General features: G+C 37.4%; 1 protein-coding gene across 1 annotated transcript in view; it reads right to left on the reverse strand.

The window, feature by feature from the left end:
• The window catches only part of LOC126162075 (alanine--tRNA ligase, cytoplasmic), a 183,895-nt gene that overhangs the window by 82,817 nt on the left and 87,211 nt on the right, over positions 1–13,867 (reverse strand). The window contains exon 8 of the mRNA XM_049918347.1: positions 9,932–10,058. Within this exon, the coding sequence (XP_049774304.1) occupies positions 9,932–10,058 (127 nt within the window). The remainder of the gene's footprint in view (positions 1–9,931; positions 10,059–13,867) is intronic.

The following is a 13,867-nucleotide window of genomic DNA, read 5'->3' on the forward strand; positions in this document are numbered from 1 at the left end:
GTGCAGAAGGAGGGAATTGTGTCGAGAGTAACAGGTACCAAATGAAGAAATGGGCCGCACCTCAAGTAAACAATTTAGTTATAAGGATATTTATAATAAAGGTCATAAGGCAAATGAAATACGCATCGCCGTAGTGTGTCTCCTTAACAATTATCAGTACCTATTTGCTGCAGAGTACACATAAACATTTAAGCATGAGATTTTACAAAAACCATTTAATTTTTATCATCATGTCACATGAAAGCTTGAATAATTACATTTCCAGTTATTTGAAAAAGATAAGTCTATGATGGTTAAACATCATGTTTTACACTAACCTACATGTGAATTGAAGTAAACAGCACTAGCACATGTAGGAACAACATGACACTTGTCAATGATTAGTTGGTACACATTATTTCACTGAATCAAAGTTCTTGGCAACTAGTCGATGACTGTACGAGCAACAGTTCCTCATAAATTCTTAAACCAGTAGATGAGTATTTCCCTTCTTCCGTCCCAAACAAAGGATGCGGTGCCAAGTCTAGTCAGGCCAGCAATGCGCAATGTTTTAGTCCTATTTCGAAGGTTTTTCTCCCTCCTCTACCTAACAAAGAAATGAGCTCCCATAAGTGATAAAAGCCTATCTATAATTAATTTATATATGTGATGTGAACAAAGATAAGTTGAAGCTAACAAACAAACTGTAGTAACAGAACCCATTTAATGAAAATTTTATAACATTCTAAAATTTAAGAAATTTATGTTTGTAATATAAGCAATGGGTGGAATGTCAGCCATAGGTATACGATGTCACATTATGTATATTGTTGTAACTCAAAGCTTGTATGAATTTTCACTGGAAACCAAACTCTATATGAAGAAATGAAATTTAAGGACAAGCAATTTATACTATGTTTTGGATGGCTATTTGTGTCTTTCAATAAGCAGACGGTCAGGTGTGGCGAAATGAACATGCGTGTGCAATGAAATAACTTCCAAGTTTCGTGGCTCACAACGCTTGACACATTGACAAATGAACTATAGTTGTTCGAGCCGGTACTTATCAACGGATACTGTTGGTCAGGGTTCTCTCCGCTGAAAATGCCAGTATGACAAGTAATAATGATGTATGGGCCATAAAAATGGAGATCATCTGCCACAGTGTCAGATTTTGAACGATAAGCACACACACGCTGCACCCAGAATGAAGACAAAACACCACAGGAATTCTTCAGTATGTGACACTCGGGTGAAAGTGTGATACTCAATGTGAAATCAACACTAAGAAAGCCAGTGCACGTATGTGCGGCGGTAGCTTCTTGCATGTTGACCATTAGCATCTAGCTCTTACCCACCAAATCAGCCAGCGTGCCAGTGCAAAACCCAGCAGCGAGAATGAAGCAAACTGAACATTATTGTTAGTGCACTAAATTCAAATATGTAATGGACTATCATATAATACACATAATCTTTTAATTTCTTGTAGTATTCTAACATACACAGGATAAGCTGACATATCCATTCCATTAAGTAAAAGAGAAGCTGACAAAGAGCATCAAGCCCTATTGCCTCCAGGATATCGTAAAATTAAGATTTATTAAAAACAAATGTAGAAGGTCTGTTAAGTAGTACTGCACAGAGGATGACTGGCTATGAGTATTTTATATCACACATGTCTGAAATAAGAAAGAAATTTGATACCAGTCTTAAGTATTTCTTATTCAAGTGAAACCAAGTAAGGAGGATTTTCTTAATTATGACAAATGCCGGTGTACTTTGAGTCCACTGCCTGCAGCTACAACTGAAGAAGTAACAAACGAAGTCCGGCAGCCTAAAATTTCATATAAGCGCAGAATATTTCTAATAACGCAATTGTGTTATATCAATTCAAAAGGGTTTTCATATGCATATTTAATAATATTTATTTATTTTTATTACAACATAACTACCTTGGGGAATCACATTCTCCTGAAAATAGCAATCAGAAAGGCATCACCAACATGGTATCGGAAGCACCAATTCTTTAAGAAGGATTGGATAAGAAGAGGCAGAGTCGAGCGGACGGTCTGAATCGGAGGCTCAGATGGTTCTGTGACCTTGAAGGCTACAGATTCCTCGACCTGCGCCATAGGGTAGCTGAGTTTTTAGATAAGAGGATCTTGGGCAAACACAAAAAGGGTTTCCAATTTGAAAGGATTCAGGTTGAACACAGGAAGAACATAGATCCAGTAACCATCGATATAACAGTTGTAAAATGTCAGAGCTGTGGTGGTAAAGTACCAGAGCTCCAAGCGCTAATAGGAAGCACTGATACTCAAATCTTTATAGGCACTGACAGCTGGCTAAAGCCAGAGAAAAGTTAAGCCAAAATTTTTGCGAATGACCTAATGGTTTTCAGAAAGGATAGGCTAAACACAGTTCGTAGTGGTGCATTTATTGCTGTTAGAAGTAGTTTATCTTGCAGCGAAATTGAAGTAGATAGTTCCTGTGACTTACTATGGGTAGAGGGCATTCTTGCCAATAAGAATAAAATAAGAATTGCATCCTTTTACTGACCTCCCAACTCAGATGATACAATTGCTGAAAGGATCAGAGAGAACTTAAGTCTAATTTCAAACTCATACCAGACTCTCAATTTTAGTGGGTGGTGGCTTCAATTTACAATGATATGTTGCAAAATACGTTTCATTCCAGAGATACGCATAAAACATCATCTGAAATTATATTAAGCACACTCTCTGAGTATTATTTCGAGCATTAAATTTATGAGCTCACTCAGACAGTAAACAGTTCTGAGAACACACTTGACCTCTTAGCCACAAACAATTTTGAGCAAATAACGAGCATCAAAATGGCTAAGTGATTAGTGAACTCACGGTTATCATAGCAAGACTGAATATTTTAACCTGCAGGTTCTACAAAAATAAACAAAAAATATACATATTTAAAAAAAAAAAAAAAGATAAAAATTGACCTGATGACTTTCTGAGATACTATTTCCTCACCTTCCAAATTAACACTGTAAGAGTAGACCAGATGTGACTTTTATTCAAAGAAATAGTATCAACCGCAATTGAAAGATTTGTATCAAATAAATCAACAAACGACAGAGTTGACCCCCCTTTGTACATGAAACGGGTAAGAACACTGTTGCAGAAACAAAAAAACATGCCAAATTTAAACAAACATGAAACCTCCAAGATTGCTGATCTTTTACAGAAGCACAAAAATTAGCGCAGACTTCAACATGAAATGCTTATAATAGTTTCCACAATGAAACTTTGTCTCGAAACGTGGTGGAAAATTCAAAGAGATTCTGGTTGTATGTAAAATATGCTAGTGCCAAGACATACTGCCAATATGAGTAACTTAGAAGTAGATATCCCAGAGTAGTGAAGTAACTTAAATAATTTAATAAAAGCAAGCCTTCTGGTCTGGATTGTGTACGGATTGACAGGAAAACTGCACAGGTCACGCCAATATTCAAGAAAGGCACTAGTAGTAGTCCACTAAATTACAGACCCATACATTAATGTCAATATGCAAAAGCATTGTGGAACATATACTGTGTTTGAACATTATGAATTACCTCTAAGAGAACAGTCTATAGATACACAGTCAACATGGATTTAGAAAACATTGTTCTTGTAAAATACAACTAGCTCTTTACTTGTGCGAAGCGCTGAGTGCTATTGACAAGTGATTTCAAATTGATTCTGTATATCTAGATTTCCAGAAGGCTTTTGACACTACCTCACAAGTGGCTTGTAGTCAAATTGCATGCTAATGGAATATCATCTCAGTTATGTGACTGGATTTGTGATTTCCTGTCAGAGGGGTCACAATCCATAGTAACTGATGGAAAGTCATTGAGTAAAACAGAAGTATATATAGATATAGTAACTGTTCTCGAAAGAACAGATACCATTGATGACCGTGCGGCTTCTCTAGAATAAATGATAATTAATTGAAACCCTCAACTGCTGACAGGTGTTGTTGACATACCTCGATGGGAACAGCCGAAAATGTGTGCCCCAACTGGGACTCGAACCCAGGATCTCCTGCTGACATGGCAGACGCTCTATCTATCTGAGCCACTGAGGACAGAGGTAAATAGCGCGACTGCAGGGACTTATCGCTTGCATGCTTCCCTTGAGACCCACATTCCCAACTGTCCACAATCTACATACGTAATGTTCCTAACACATATTTGTCCATCCACTCATTACTCGCGCACACTAAGGTGATGATTCCCGTAAGAGTTCAGGCAACCTGTGCGCACTCGCACAGATGAAGGTCAATGGCCGGGTAGCCGTTTAACTATATATGAAGATAGTAACTGTTCTCGAAAGAACAGATAACACTGAATTATTATTATTATTGACATTTTTTTTCTCAGACTGTTAAGTCTGGTTAAAAATGGAACGTGACGCGGACCTTGATCAAGCGTGACTTCCTTGTAACTGTATGGTATATGTTATATTGCATTTAGAAACTTTCGGGTAATTGAACATGTATCAATAATTACAGATTTTTGTAGTTGTATATATATGTTTGGATGTAGCTGTATTGCATTGATGTACTGGTGGATATTGTGAGGTATGACTCCTCTAGTTGATAGTATAATTGGTATAATGTCAACTTTATCCTGATGCCACATGTCCTTGACTTCCTCAGCTAGTTGGATGTATTTTTCAATTTTTTCTCCTGTTTTCTCCTGCATATTTGTTGTGTTGGGTATGGATATTTCAATTAGTTGTGTTAATTTCTTCTTTTTATTGGTGAGTATGATGTCAGGTTTGTTATGTGGTGTTGTTTTATCTGTTATAATGGTTCTGTTCCAGTATAATTTGTATTCATCATTCTCCAGTACATTTTGTGGTGTGTACTTGTATGTGGGAACGTGTTGTTTTATTACTTTATGTTTTATGGCAAGTTGTTGATGTATTATTTTTGCTACATTGTCATGTCTTCTGGGGTATTCTGTATTTGCTAGTATTGTACATCCGCTTGTGATGTGATCTACTGTTTCTATTTGTTGTTTGCAAAGTCTGCATTTATCTGTTGTGGTATTGGGATCTTTAATAATATGCTTGCTGTAATATCTGGTGTTTATTGTTTGATCCTGTATTGCAATCATGAATCCTTCCGTCTCACTGTATATATTGCCTTTTCTTAGCCATGTGTTGGATGCGTCTTGATCTATGTGTGGCTGTGTTAGATGATATGGGTGCTTGCCATGTAGTGTTTTCTTTATCCAATTTACTTTCTTTGTGTCTGTTGATGTTATGTGATCTAAAGGGTTGTAGAAGTGGTTATGAAATTGCAATGGTGTAGCTGATGTATTTATATGAGTGATTGCTTTGTGTATTTTGCTAGTTTCTGCTCGCTCTAGAAAGAATTTTCTTAAATTGTCTACCTGTCCATAATGTAGGTTTTTTATATCTATAAATCCCCTTCCACCTTCCTTTCTGCTTAATGTGAATATTTCTGTTGCTGAATGTATGTGATGTATTCTATATTTGTGGCATTGTGATCGTGTAAGTGTATTGAGTGCTTCTAGGTCTGTGTCACTCCACTTCACTACTCCAAATGAGTAGGTCAATACTGGTATAGCATAAGTATTTATAGCTTTTGTCTTGTTTCTTGCTGTCAATTCTGTTTTCAGTATTTTTGTTAGTCTTTGTCTATATTTTTCTTTTCGTTCTTCTTTAACATTTGTATTATCTATTCCTATTTTTTGTCTGTATCCTAGATATTTATAGGCATCTGTTTTTTCCATTGCTTCTATGCAGTCGCTGTGGTTATCCAATATGTAATCTTCTTGTTTAGTGTGCTTTCCCTTGACTATGCTATTTTTCTTACATTTGTCTGTTCCAAAAGCCATATTTATATCATTGCTGAATACTTCTGTTATCTTTAGTAATTGGTTGAGTTGTTGATTCGTTGCTGCCAGTAGTTTTAGATCATCCATGTATAGCAAATGTGTGATTTTGTGTGGGTATGTTCCAGTAATATTGTATCCATAATTTGTATTCTTTAGCATGTTGGATAGTGGGTTCAGAGCAAGACAGAACCAGATGGGACTTAATGAGTCTCCTTGGTATATTCCACGCTTAATCTGTATTGGCTGTGATGTGATGTTATCTGAATTTGTTTGGATATTAAGTGTGGTTTTCCAGTTTTTCATTACTATGTTTAGAAACTGTATCAATTTAGGATCTACTTTGTATATTTCCAATATCTGTAGTAACCATGAGTGGGGTACACTATCAAAGGCTTTTTGGTAATCAATGTATGCGTAGTGTAGGGACCTTTGTTTAGTTTTAGCTTGATATGTCACCTCTGTATCTATTATCAGTTGCTCTTTACATCCTCGTGCTCCTTTGCAGCAGCCTTTTTGTTCTTCATTTATAATTTTGTTCTGTGTTGTATGTGTCATTAATTTCTGTGTGATGACTGAAGTTAATATTTTGTATATTGTTGGTAGGCATGTTATGGGGCGATATTTAGCTGGGTTTGCTGTGTCTGCTTGATCTTTAGGTTTCAGATAGGTTATTCCATGTGCAAGTGTATCAGGGAATGTGTATGGGTCTGCAATGTAACTGTTAAATAATTTAGTGAGATGTGAATGTGTTGAGGTGAACTACTTTAGCCAGTAATTTGCTATTTTATCATTTCCAGGGGCTTTCCAATTGTGTGTAGAATTAATTGCTCGGGTGACTTCATGTTGCAAAATTATCACTTCAGGCATTTGTGGTATCATCTTGTATGTGTCTGTTTCTGCTTGTATCCACCGTGCATGCCTGTTATGTTGTACCGGGTTTGACCATATGTTGCTCCAGAAGTGTTCCATGTCTGTTACGTTTGGTGGATTGTCTATTTTAATGTGTGTGTTATCCATTGTTTGGTAAAATCTCTTTTGGTTTGTGTTGAATGTTTGGTTTTGTTTCCTTCTATTTTCACTTTTTTTGTATTTTCTAAGTCGTTTGGCCAATGCTTGTAATTTCTGCTTTTTTTCATCTAATTGCTCTATTGCTTCTTGTTGTGAGATTTTACCTAACCTTTTTCGTTTTTTGTCTGATATTTCATTTCTTATAAATTGTGTTAGCTGTCCGATGTCTTTTCTCAGTTTTTCCTATTCTGATCTGTAGCCTGTGTTGCCATGCTGGTTTTGTGGGTTTCTTCTGTGTGTTGGTTTGTTCTGATCTCTACCTAGTGTGTATATTTAGTGTAGTGAGTGCTCCTATATAAACCAGTAGTTGTAACTCTTCCATAGTTGTGTTTTCATTTATTTTGTTGTGTATGATTGTGTTGATAGTTTTTATTGTTGTTTCGACTTGTGGGTTATTTGGCGGTCTATGCAAGAATGGTCTAATGTCTGTATTTGTGTCTTTGTATTCTATATATGTCAGCTGAAATTTCTCTTCTGTATCTAACACGTGTCTCTCTTTGTGTTCTATTTGTGCTTGTTCTGGTGGCTGTGTTAAGATTTCGTTTTCCTCTGATTGTTTAATTGATGCGTGTTGGTCTTTGTTTGATTGCTCTGGGATGTTTGAGTCCATTACTATATTTTCTTCTTCTTCTGATTGCACATTATTTTGTTCCAGTATTTGTTGTACTTGTTGTTTGATGTTTTCTAATTCTGACTGGGGTCTCCTGTTATTTTTTATTATTACACGGATCTGATCAGCTAGTCGTTGTTCTGTTAAAAATTTTAATTCCGGGTATCTGGTAATAAATGTTGTGTGTACTTGTGATCTGTATCCAGTTGTGTTGGTTCCTAGGTTTGTTGCTTGGTAATAACAGAACATGAGGTGTCTATTAACTTCATCTGACCATCTCATCCTCTGTCTTTGTTTTCCTTCTAGGGTGGTTGCAGGAAGCATATCCTGCAAAACACCTCTATTTGGATTTAAATCATTTTCCAGTTGGCTAGCAGTGTCGTTACCATTGTGGGCGGGCATAGAGTTCAAGTGTCGTCCCCGACCATGACGGCGCTTGCCCGAGGCTTCTTTAGTTCTGTCCTGAACCAAGTAATCACACTAAAAGGGGGGTTAGCCCTATTAGTGGTTTGTTCTTTTCGTCGTCTTTTACGACTGGCAGAACATACCGGAGGCCTATTCTTTTCCCGGGCCTCCACGGGGTTTATTATTATTATTATTATTATTTTACCAATTTGATTGGACTTTCTTTGGTGCAGAAGCAGTCAAAAAATATTTTTGTTAAACTGTTTGTGTTTATTCTGAGGATGTATTAATAAAAGTCAATTCTTCTTTTCCTCATTGTGCCTGAGAGTTTTTCAGTAGTTTGGTAAAGGGTTTTGTTTTTGATGTGAAGTAGTTTGCATGTGAATAATTTTGTTGTGGAATCTAGGCCCAAGACTTTTTCTTAATATCTTCCTTTCTTTGGTCTCCAGCCTTTCACCTGAACCATGGTTGGTGGTGGACAATGTTTCAGCTGCATACAAGGCTTTCAGTTTGATTACTGTATTCTAATGTCTTCTTTTTGAATTCCATACAAGGGACTTCTTGTTATGTGTTTCTGCTGAGTTGGAAGGTCAAATGGCTCTGAGCACTATGCGACTTAACTTCTGAGGTCATCAGTCACCTAGAACTTAGAACTAATTAAACCTAACTAACCAAAGGACATCACACACATCCACGCCCAAGGCAGGATTCGAACCTGCGATCGTAGCGGTCGTTCGGTTCCAGACTGTAGTGCCTAGAACCGCACGGCCACTCTGGCCGGCTTGGAAGGTCAGTTCAACTTTCTACTTCTAGATTACATTACTTTTTTCTATGTCTATTTCTAGAGCGCAGTTAAATAGCAGTGGGGAGAGTCCTTTCCTTGCTGTACATCAGTTTATGTCTCAAAAGGGTCGGAGAGTTTTCCCATAAATAAATAAAAAGGGGGACAAGAGAGGTTCCAACTCAAAATAAAAACCAAATGAACAAATCAAATCACTGAAGAAGAAAGGAAAGAAAGATCAGAAAGAATGAAAAGATACTGGGCTAATTGAAAGGCACAGACCATTAAAAATTAATTGATTTGATGTACCACAAAGAAGGTTGAAATGGAAGAAAAAGAAGAAGGAGAAGAAGAAGAAGAAGTTATATAGATTTCTACAGATTCTTTAAAAAGGGGTTTTATTTTATGAGCAAGAGACAAAATTTTTATATTACTAAGACCAACATTCTGAATGGCCAATGTTCAGTGTCACCTTTCGCACTCTCCCATCCCCCATCAGTCAATTACAGTGTGTCACCGAATGTTACCTCTAATTTTCTTTAACACAAATTGTAGGTCTTTCCTCACACACAGCATAGTGTCAACTAACAAAACTGTTTCTTGTTCTGACAGGAGACTCCTGCTTGTAGCATCTGTCAGGGAGAGGTGTTCAGTGGATCATACTTGCCTTTCAGAAGATTATGTTAGTCAATAGGACACAATTTAATTGCCTAAATGGATGGGGGAAGGTGACCCAGCTGCAGTAACAAGGGAAGATTGTAGTTCAATGTCCATTGACACCTAGATCATTAGGGGTTGACCACTGGCTCAGATAGACTAGGAATCCACAGTGAATTTGCTGAAGGAACCATCTTCAGGTGTAATTTAGGAAAAACATGGACACCCTTAATCAAGACCATTGGAAAGAAATTTATGTATTCCTTTTAAACAATCTCTGTGTCTTAATATGCCATTGTTTTTGTAGAAAGCTATAACACTTGTGTCACTGTGACGATTAAAAATGTCCACATAGAAGAAATACACATATATCTGTCTCCTAAAGAGCAATACATTCTATAACAGGTAAGCACTAATTCTAACCAAACTTGGAAAAAGAGACAGTGTACATTTCAAAAAATAAATAATAAAATGAAAATAAACTGCAAAGGTTCCACAAAATACTGAGCATAAGTAATTAGAAAATAGATGTACTAACTACCTCAGGAAATGTTTCTCCTAATAAATCAACCACTGTGTGAACCAAAGAAGCAAAGAACCTAGGCTTTGCATTTAATTTTTCTGTAGCATAACGAACAGCACGTCGCAATATCCGTCGCAGCACATAACTAGAACAAAAAATCACCTTTAGCAATCAAAGAGTAATTTAATAATTTATAAATAAAATAAGAAAAATCAATTCATAACATTTAAAATTTATTGACATCATACTGTAGTACAATGTTAATAATTTCATAGAGGTTTAGCTATTCTTGGAGCAAGTGACAATTTTCCAATATGAAAGCTTTTTCAACTACAAGCTACAACAAATGGCAAAATTTCGGGAATGCTCCAGAGTGTGTTGGGATCCTCAGTGTTTGTGTTGTACATTAATAAAATGATAGACAATATTCATAGTATCCTAGTTTTTGCATATGATACCATTAATTATAATAAAGTACTGTCCAGAAAAGCTACACAAATATTCAGTCAAGTCTTTACAGGATCTTACAGTGGTGCAAAAATTGGCAACTGACTTTAAATAGTTAGAAATAGAACATTTTGCACCTCTAAAAACGAAAAAATGTAGAATCCTATTACTAAAATATTGATGAGTCACAGCTGTAAAATATTGATGAGTCACAGCTGTAATCAGTTGACTCATATTTAGGTGTAACAATTTTAGGGATATGAATTGAAGGAATACCACAGGCTTTGTTGTAAGTAAGGCTGGTGCATACTTCAGTTCATTAGTAAAATACTCGATAACTGTAGTCAGTATCCAAAAGAAATTGCTTCCAAAATGCTGTTAAATCCATCCTAGAATATTGGTCAAGTGTATGGGAGCCATTCCAAATACACCTATTACGGGATACTGAATACATTCAAAGATGATCAGGACAAAGGGTCACAGGTTTGACACATGCGAGAGAATCACAAAGATGCTAAAAAATCTGAAGTGGTACATTCTTGAAGGTAGACACCAACTATCTTGTAAAAGCTTGTTTGCAATGAAACAAGGAATTTACTGATATATTACAATCTCCTATGTATCATTCCTGTATGGACCATGAATACAAGTTCACACTACTTACAGTGCAACAGAGGCATTCTAGCTACCCTTTCCACACACTGTACTTGAATGGGATGAGAAGAAGCTCTAATATGAGGGGTCACCAAAAAAAAACTGAAATTATTTTTGAAAAAACAAAGATTCCATGACTTACCAAACGGGAAAGTGCTGGTAGATAGGCACAATAAAAAACACACAAACACACACACACACAAAATTTCGAGCTAGGAAAGAGGGAAGGAGAGGGAAAGATGAAAGGATGTGGGTTTTAAGGGAGAGGGTAAGGAGTCACTCCAATCCCGGGAGTGGAAAGACTTACCTTGGGGGAAAAAAGGACAGGTATACACTCGCACCCACACACATACCATCTACACATATACAGACACAAGCAGACATATTTAAAGGCCTTTGTGTGTAAGTAAATTTGATCTGTGTATCATGGTGTTTCTACAACAGATTACCCGTCATGTGTTCCATTAACTTTTTAATAAATAAAGAATTAATTTTAACTGCAGTATTTTTCTTGTTGTTTAACACAGTCCTTTTTAATATCATTTTTGCTTGCTTTGCCAGGAATTCTGAAGCTGATTATACTCTATCTACATTTAATCACTCTTATACTAACAAAGCTATCACATTTACAGATTTTATTACAATGAATGCAAAAATTAAAAAGTTGACAACAAACTGTTTTCAAAAAGGGAAGTAGTGACATAGCAGAAAACCTCTCTGCTGTAAAGCCAGTTTCTGAGCTGAATGAAGAAGTATGTTCAAATATATGTCAGTAAATGAAAATCATAGTAGCAGAAGGAAAGGCTAAGAAGGGATTAAACAAAATAACGCTACAGATTACTGTGATCAGCTGATTACCTGATAAAAAAAATAGATGAGCCAATCACTTGATTTTACTGTAACTGCCACCGCCTCCCCAACACACACACACACACACACACACACACACACACACACACAGTTCTAAAACTCCTATTAAACTTGTCATCAGATAAAACTCTGTTCTGCAAATACACCTAATCTTTCAAGAGGACTCCTTCTAAAAGCCATAAGTTGTATTACAAATGTTTATTTACCAAAACTGGTCTTTGGGTTTATAACCCATCATCAGTGGCATATTATGTAGCTCCATAGCAGTGACACGCATGTCAGCTAATGTGATAGGATATGAAATCTGTCCTACAGGTAGTATACACATTGTCATATGTCACTGTCTTTGACTTGGCAGCAATAACATACACGACAACATGTACGAGGGGGGACCCAAAAATAAACGGAATTTCATTCTAGAAAGCATATACTTTATTGTTTTCAAATACAACCTTAATCTCCTACGTAGTACTCTCCATTAGCATTAATACACTTGTCCAAACGTTCATTCCAGTGTTCGAAGCTCCTTTAAAATTCGTCCTCTTTGATACCAGGTAGCACTTTCACGACATTGTGTTTTACGTCTTCCACATCCGCAAAACGCTTCCCTCTCAAGTCTCTTTTCATCTTCGAAAACAGGAAGAAGTCCGAGGGTGCTAAATCCGGCAAATAGGGTGCGTGGGTAAAGTTAGTCGTCTTCGTTGAGGCCAAAAACTGGCGAAAGCTGAGAGCCGTGTGCGCGGGAGCATTGTCGTGATGCAGGAACCACACCCCAGAATCCCACAAAGCTGGACGATTCCGCGACAAACTTCAGCGGAGTCATTTCATAACCTCCAAATAGAACTGTTGGTTTACTGCCTGGTTTTCAGGGACAAATTCAGATTGTATGATCCCTTTGATGTAAAAAACAGATCAACATCGTTTTCAAATTCCATTTCACTTGTCGAGCTTTTTGTGGTCGAGGTGAGCCAGGTGACTTCCACTATGATGACTGTTGTTTACTTTCTGGATCGTACCCATAGCACCATGACTCATCACCTGTAATGATTTTGTTGAAAACATGTGGATCATGTTTGAACACATCCTTCATTTCGAGACAGGCTTTAACGCGACGATCCCTTTGATCTCCAGTAAGAAGCTTCGGCACGTATTTTGCTGCCACACTTCGCATCCCCAAACCGATGGTCAAGATGCGGTGAATTGAGCTCCAGGACAACCCGGACAAGTTCTCAAGTTGCTTGATTGCCCTGAATCGATCTTCACTGATGAGATCATGGATTTTGTCGATGTTGTCTTCGCTTCGAGCAGTTGAAGGTCGACCGGAATGGGGCTGATCTTCAACCAACATTTCTCCCTTTTTAAACCGAAAAAACCATTTGCACACTTGTGTTTTACCAAGAGCATGGTCTTTGGAGGCCGTCTGAATCATCAACAGTTTCTGCTGCATTCTTGCAGAGCAAGAAACAAAACTTCACTGCCGCACGTTGTCCGTAAGAACTAGCCATTTCCTCGTGTCACGTCTGCACTGTATGCACACTCAAAGAAACCACACTTCTCACTGTTGGGTGACGCCACGTGGCAGAATGACTCAGCAGAGTTCCTACTACAACCCTCCGGCGGCGCAACCTGCTACTACAAGTACACGATGTGCAGCATTACGATTCCGGTTACTTTTGGGTCGCCCCTCGTATACTACGAGAGAGGACAGATTCCATATCATATGTATTAAATAACATGCATGTCACTGTTACAGAGATACATAATATGCCACTGATGAGGGGTAATGAGACCCGGTCACCAGTTTTGGCAAAAAAATTATAATAGAGCTCTTGGTGTATAGAAAATGTCCCTTAATAAACATCTTAAAGCTGCACAGCACCAAGCATTCCTACTGGTAGGTGGCCGTGTTGTGTAAGAAGATAGATGAGGCTCGTAGGGCAACATCCTGTTTTAAGTCTGGCATGCGTCACTTCCTTACAGTCT

The sequence above is a fragment of the Schistocerca cancellata genome, chromosome 2 (genome assembly GCF_023864275.1).
Source record: "Schistocerca cancellata isolate TAMUIC-IGC-003103 chromosome 2, iqSchCanc2.1, whole genome shotgun sequence".
NCBI classification, from domain to species: domain Eukaryota; kingdom Metazoa; phylum Arthropoda; class Insecta; order Orthoptera; family Acrididae; genus Schistocerca; species Schistocerca cancellata.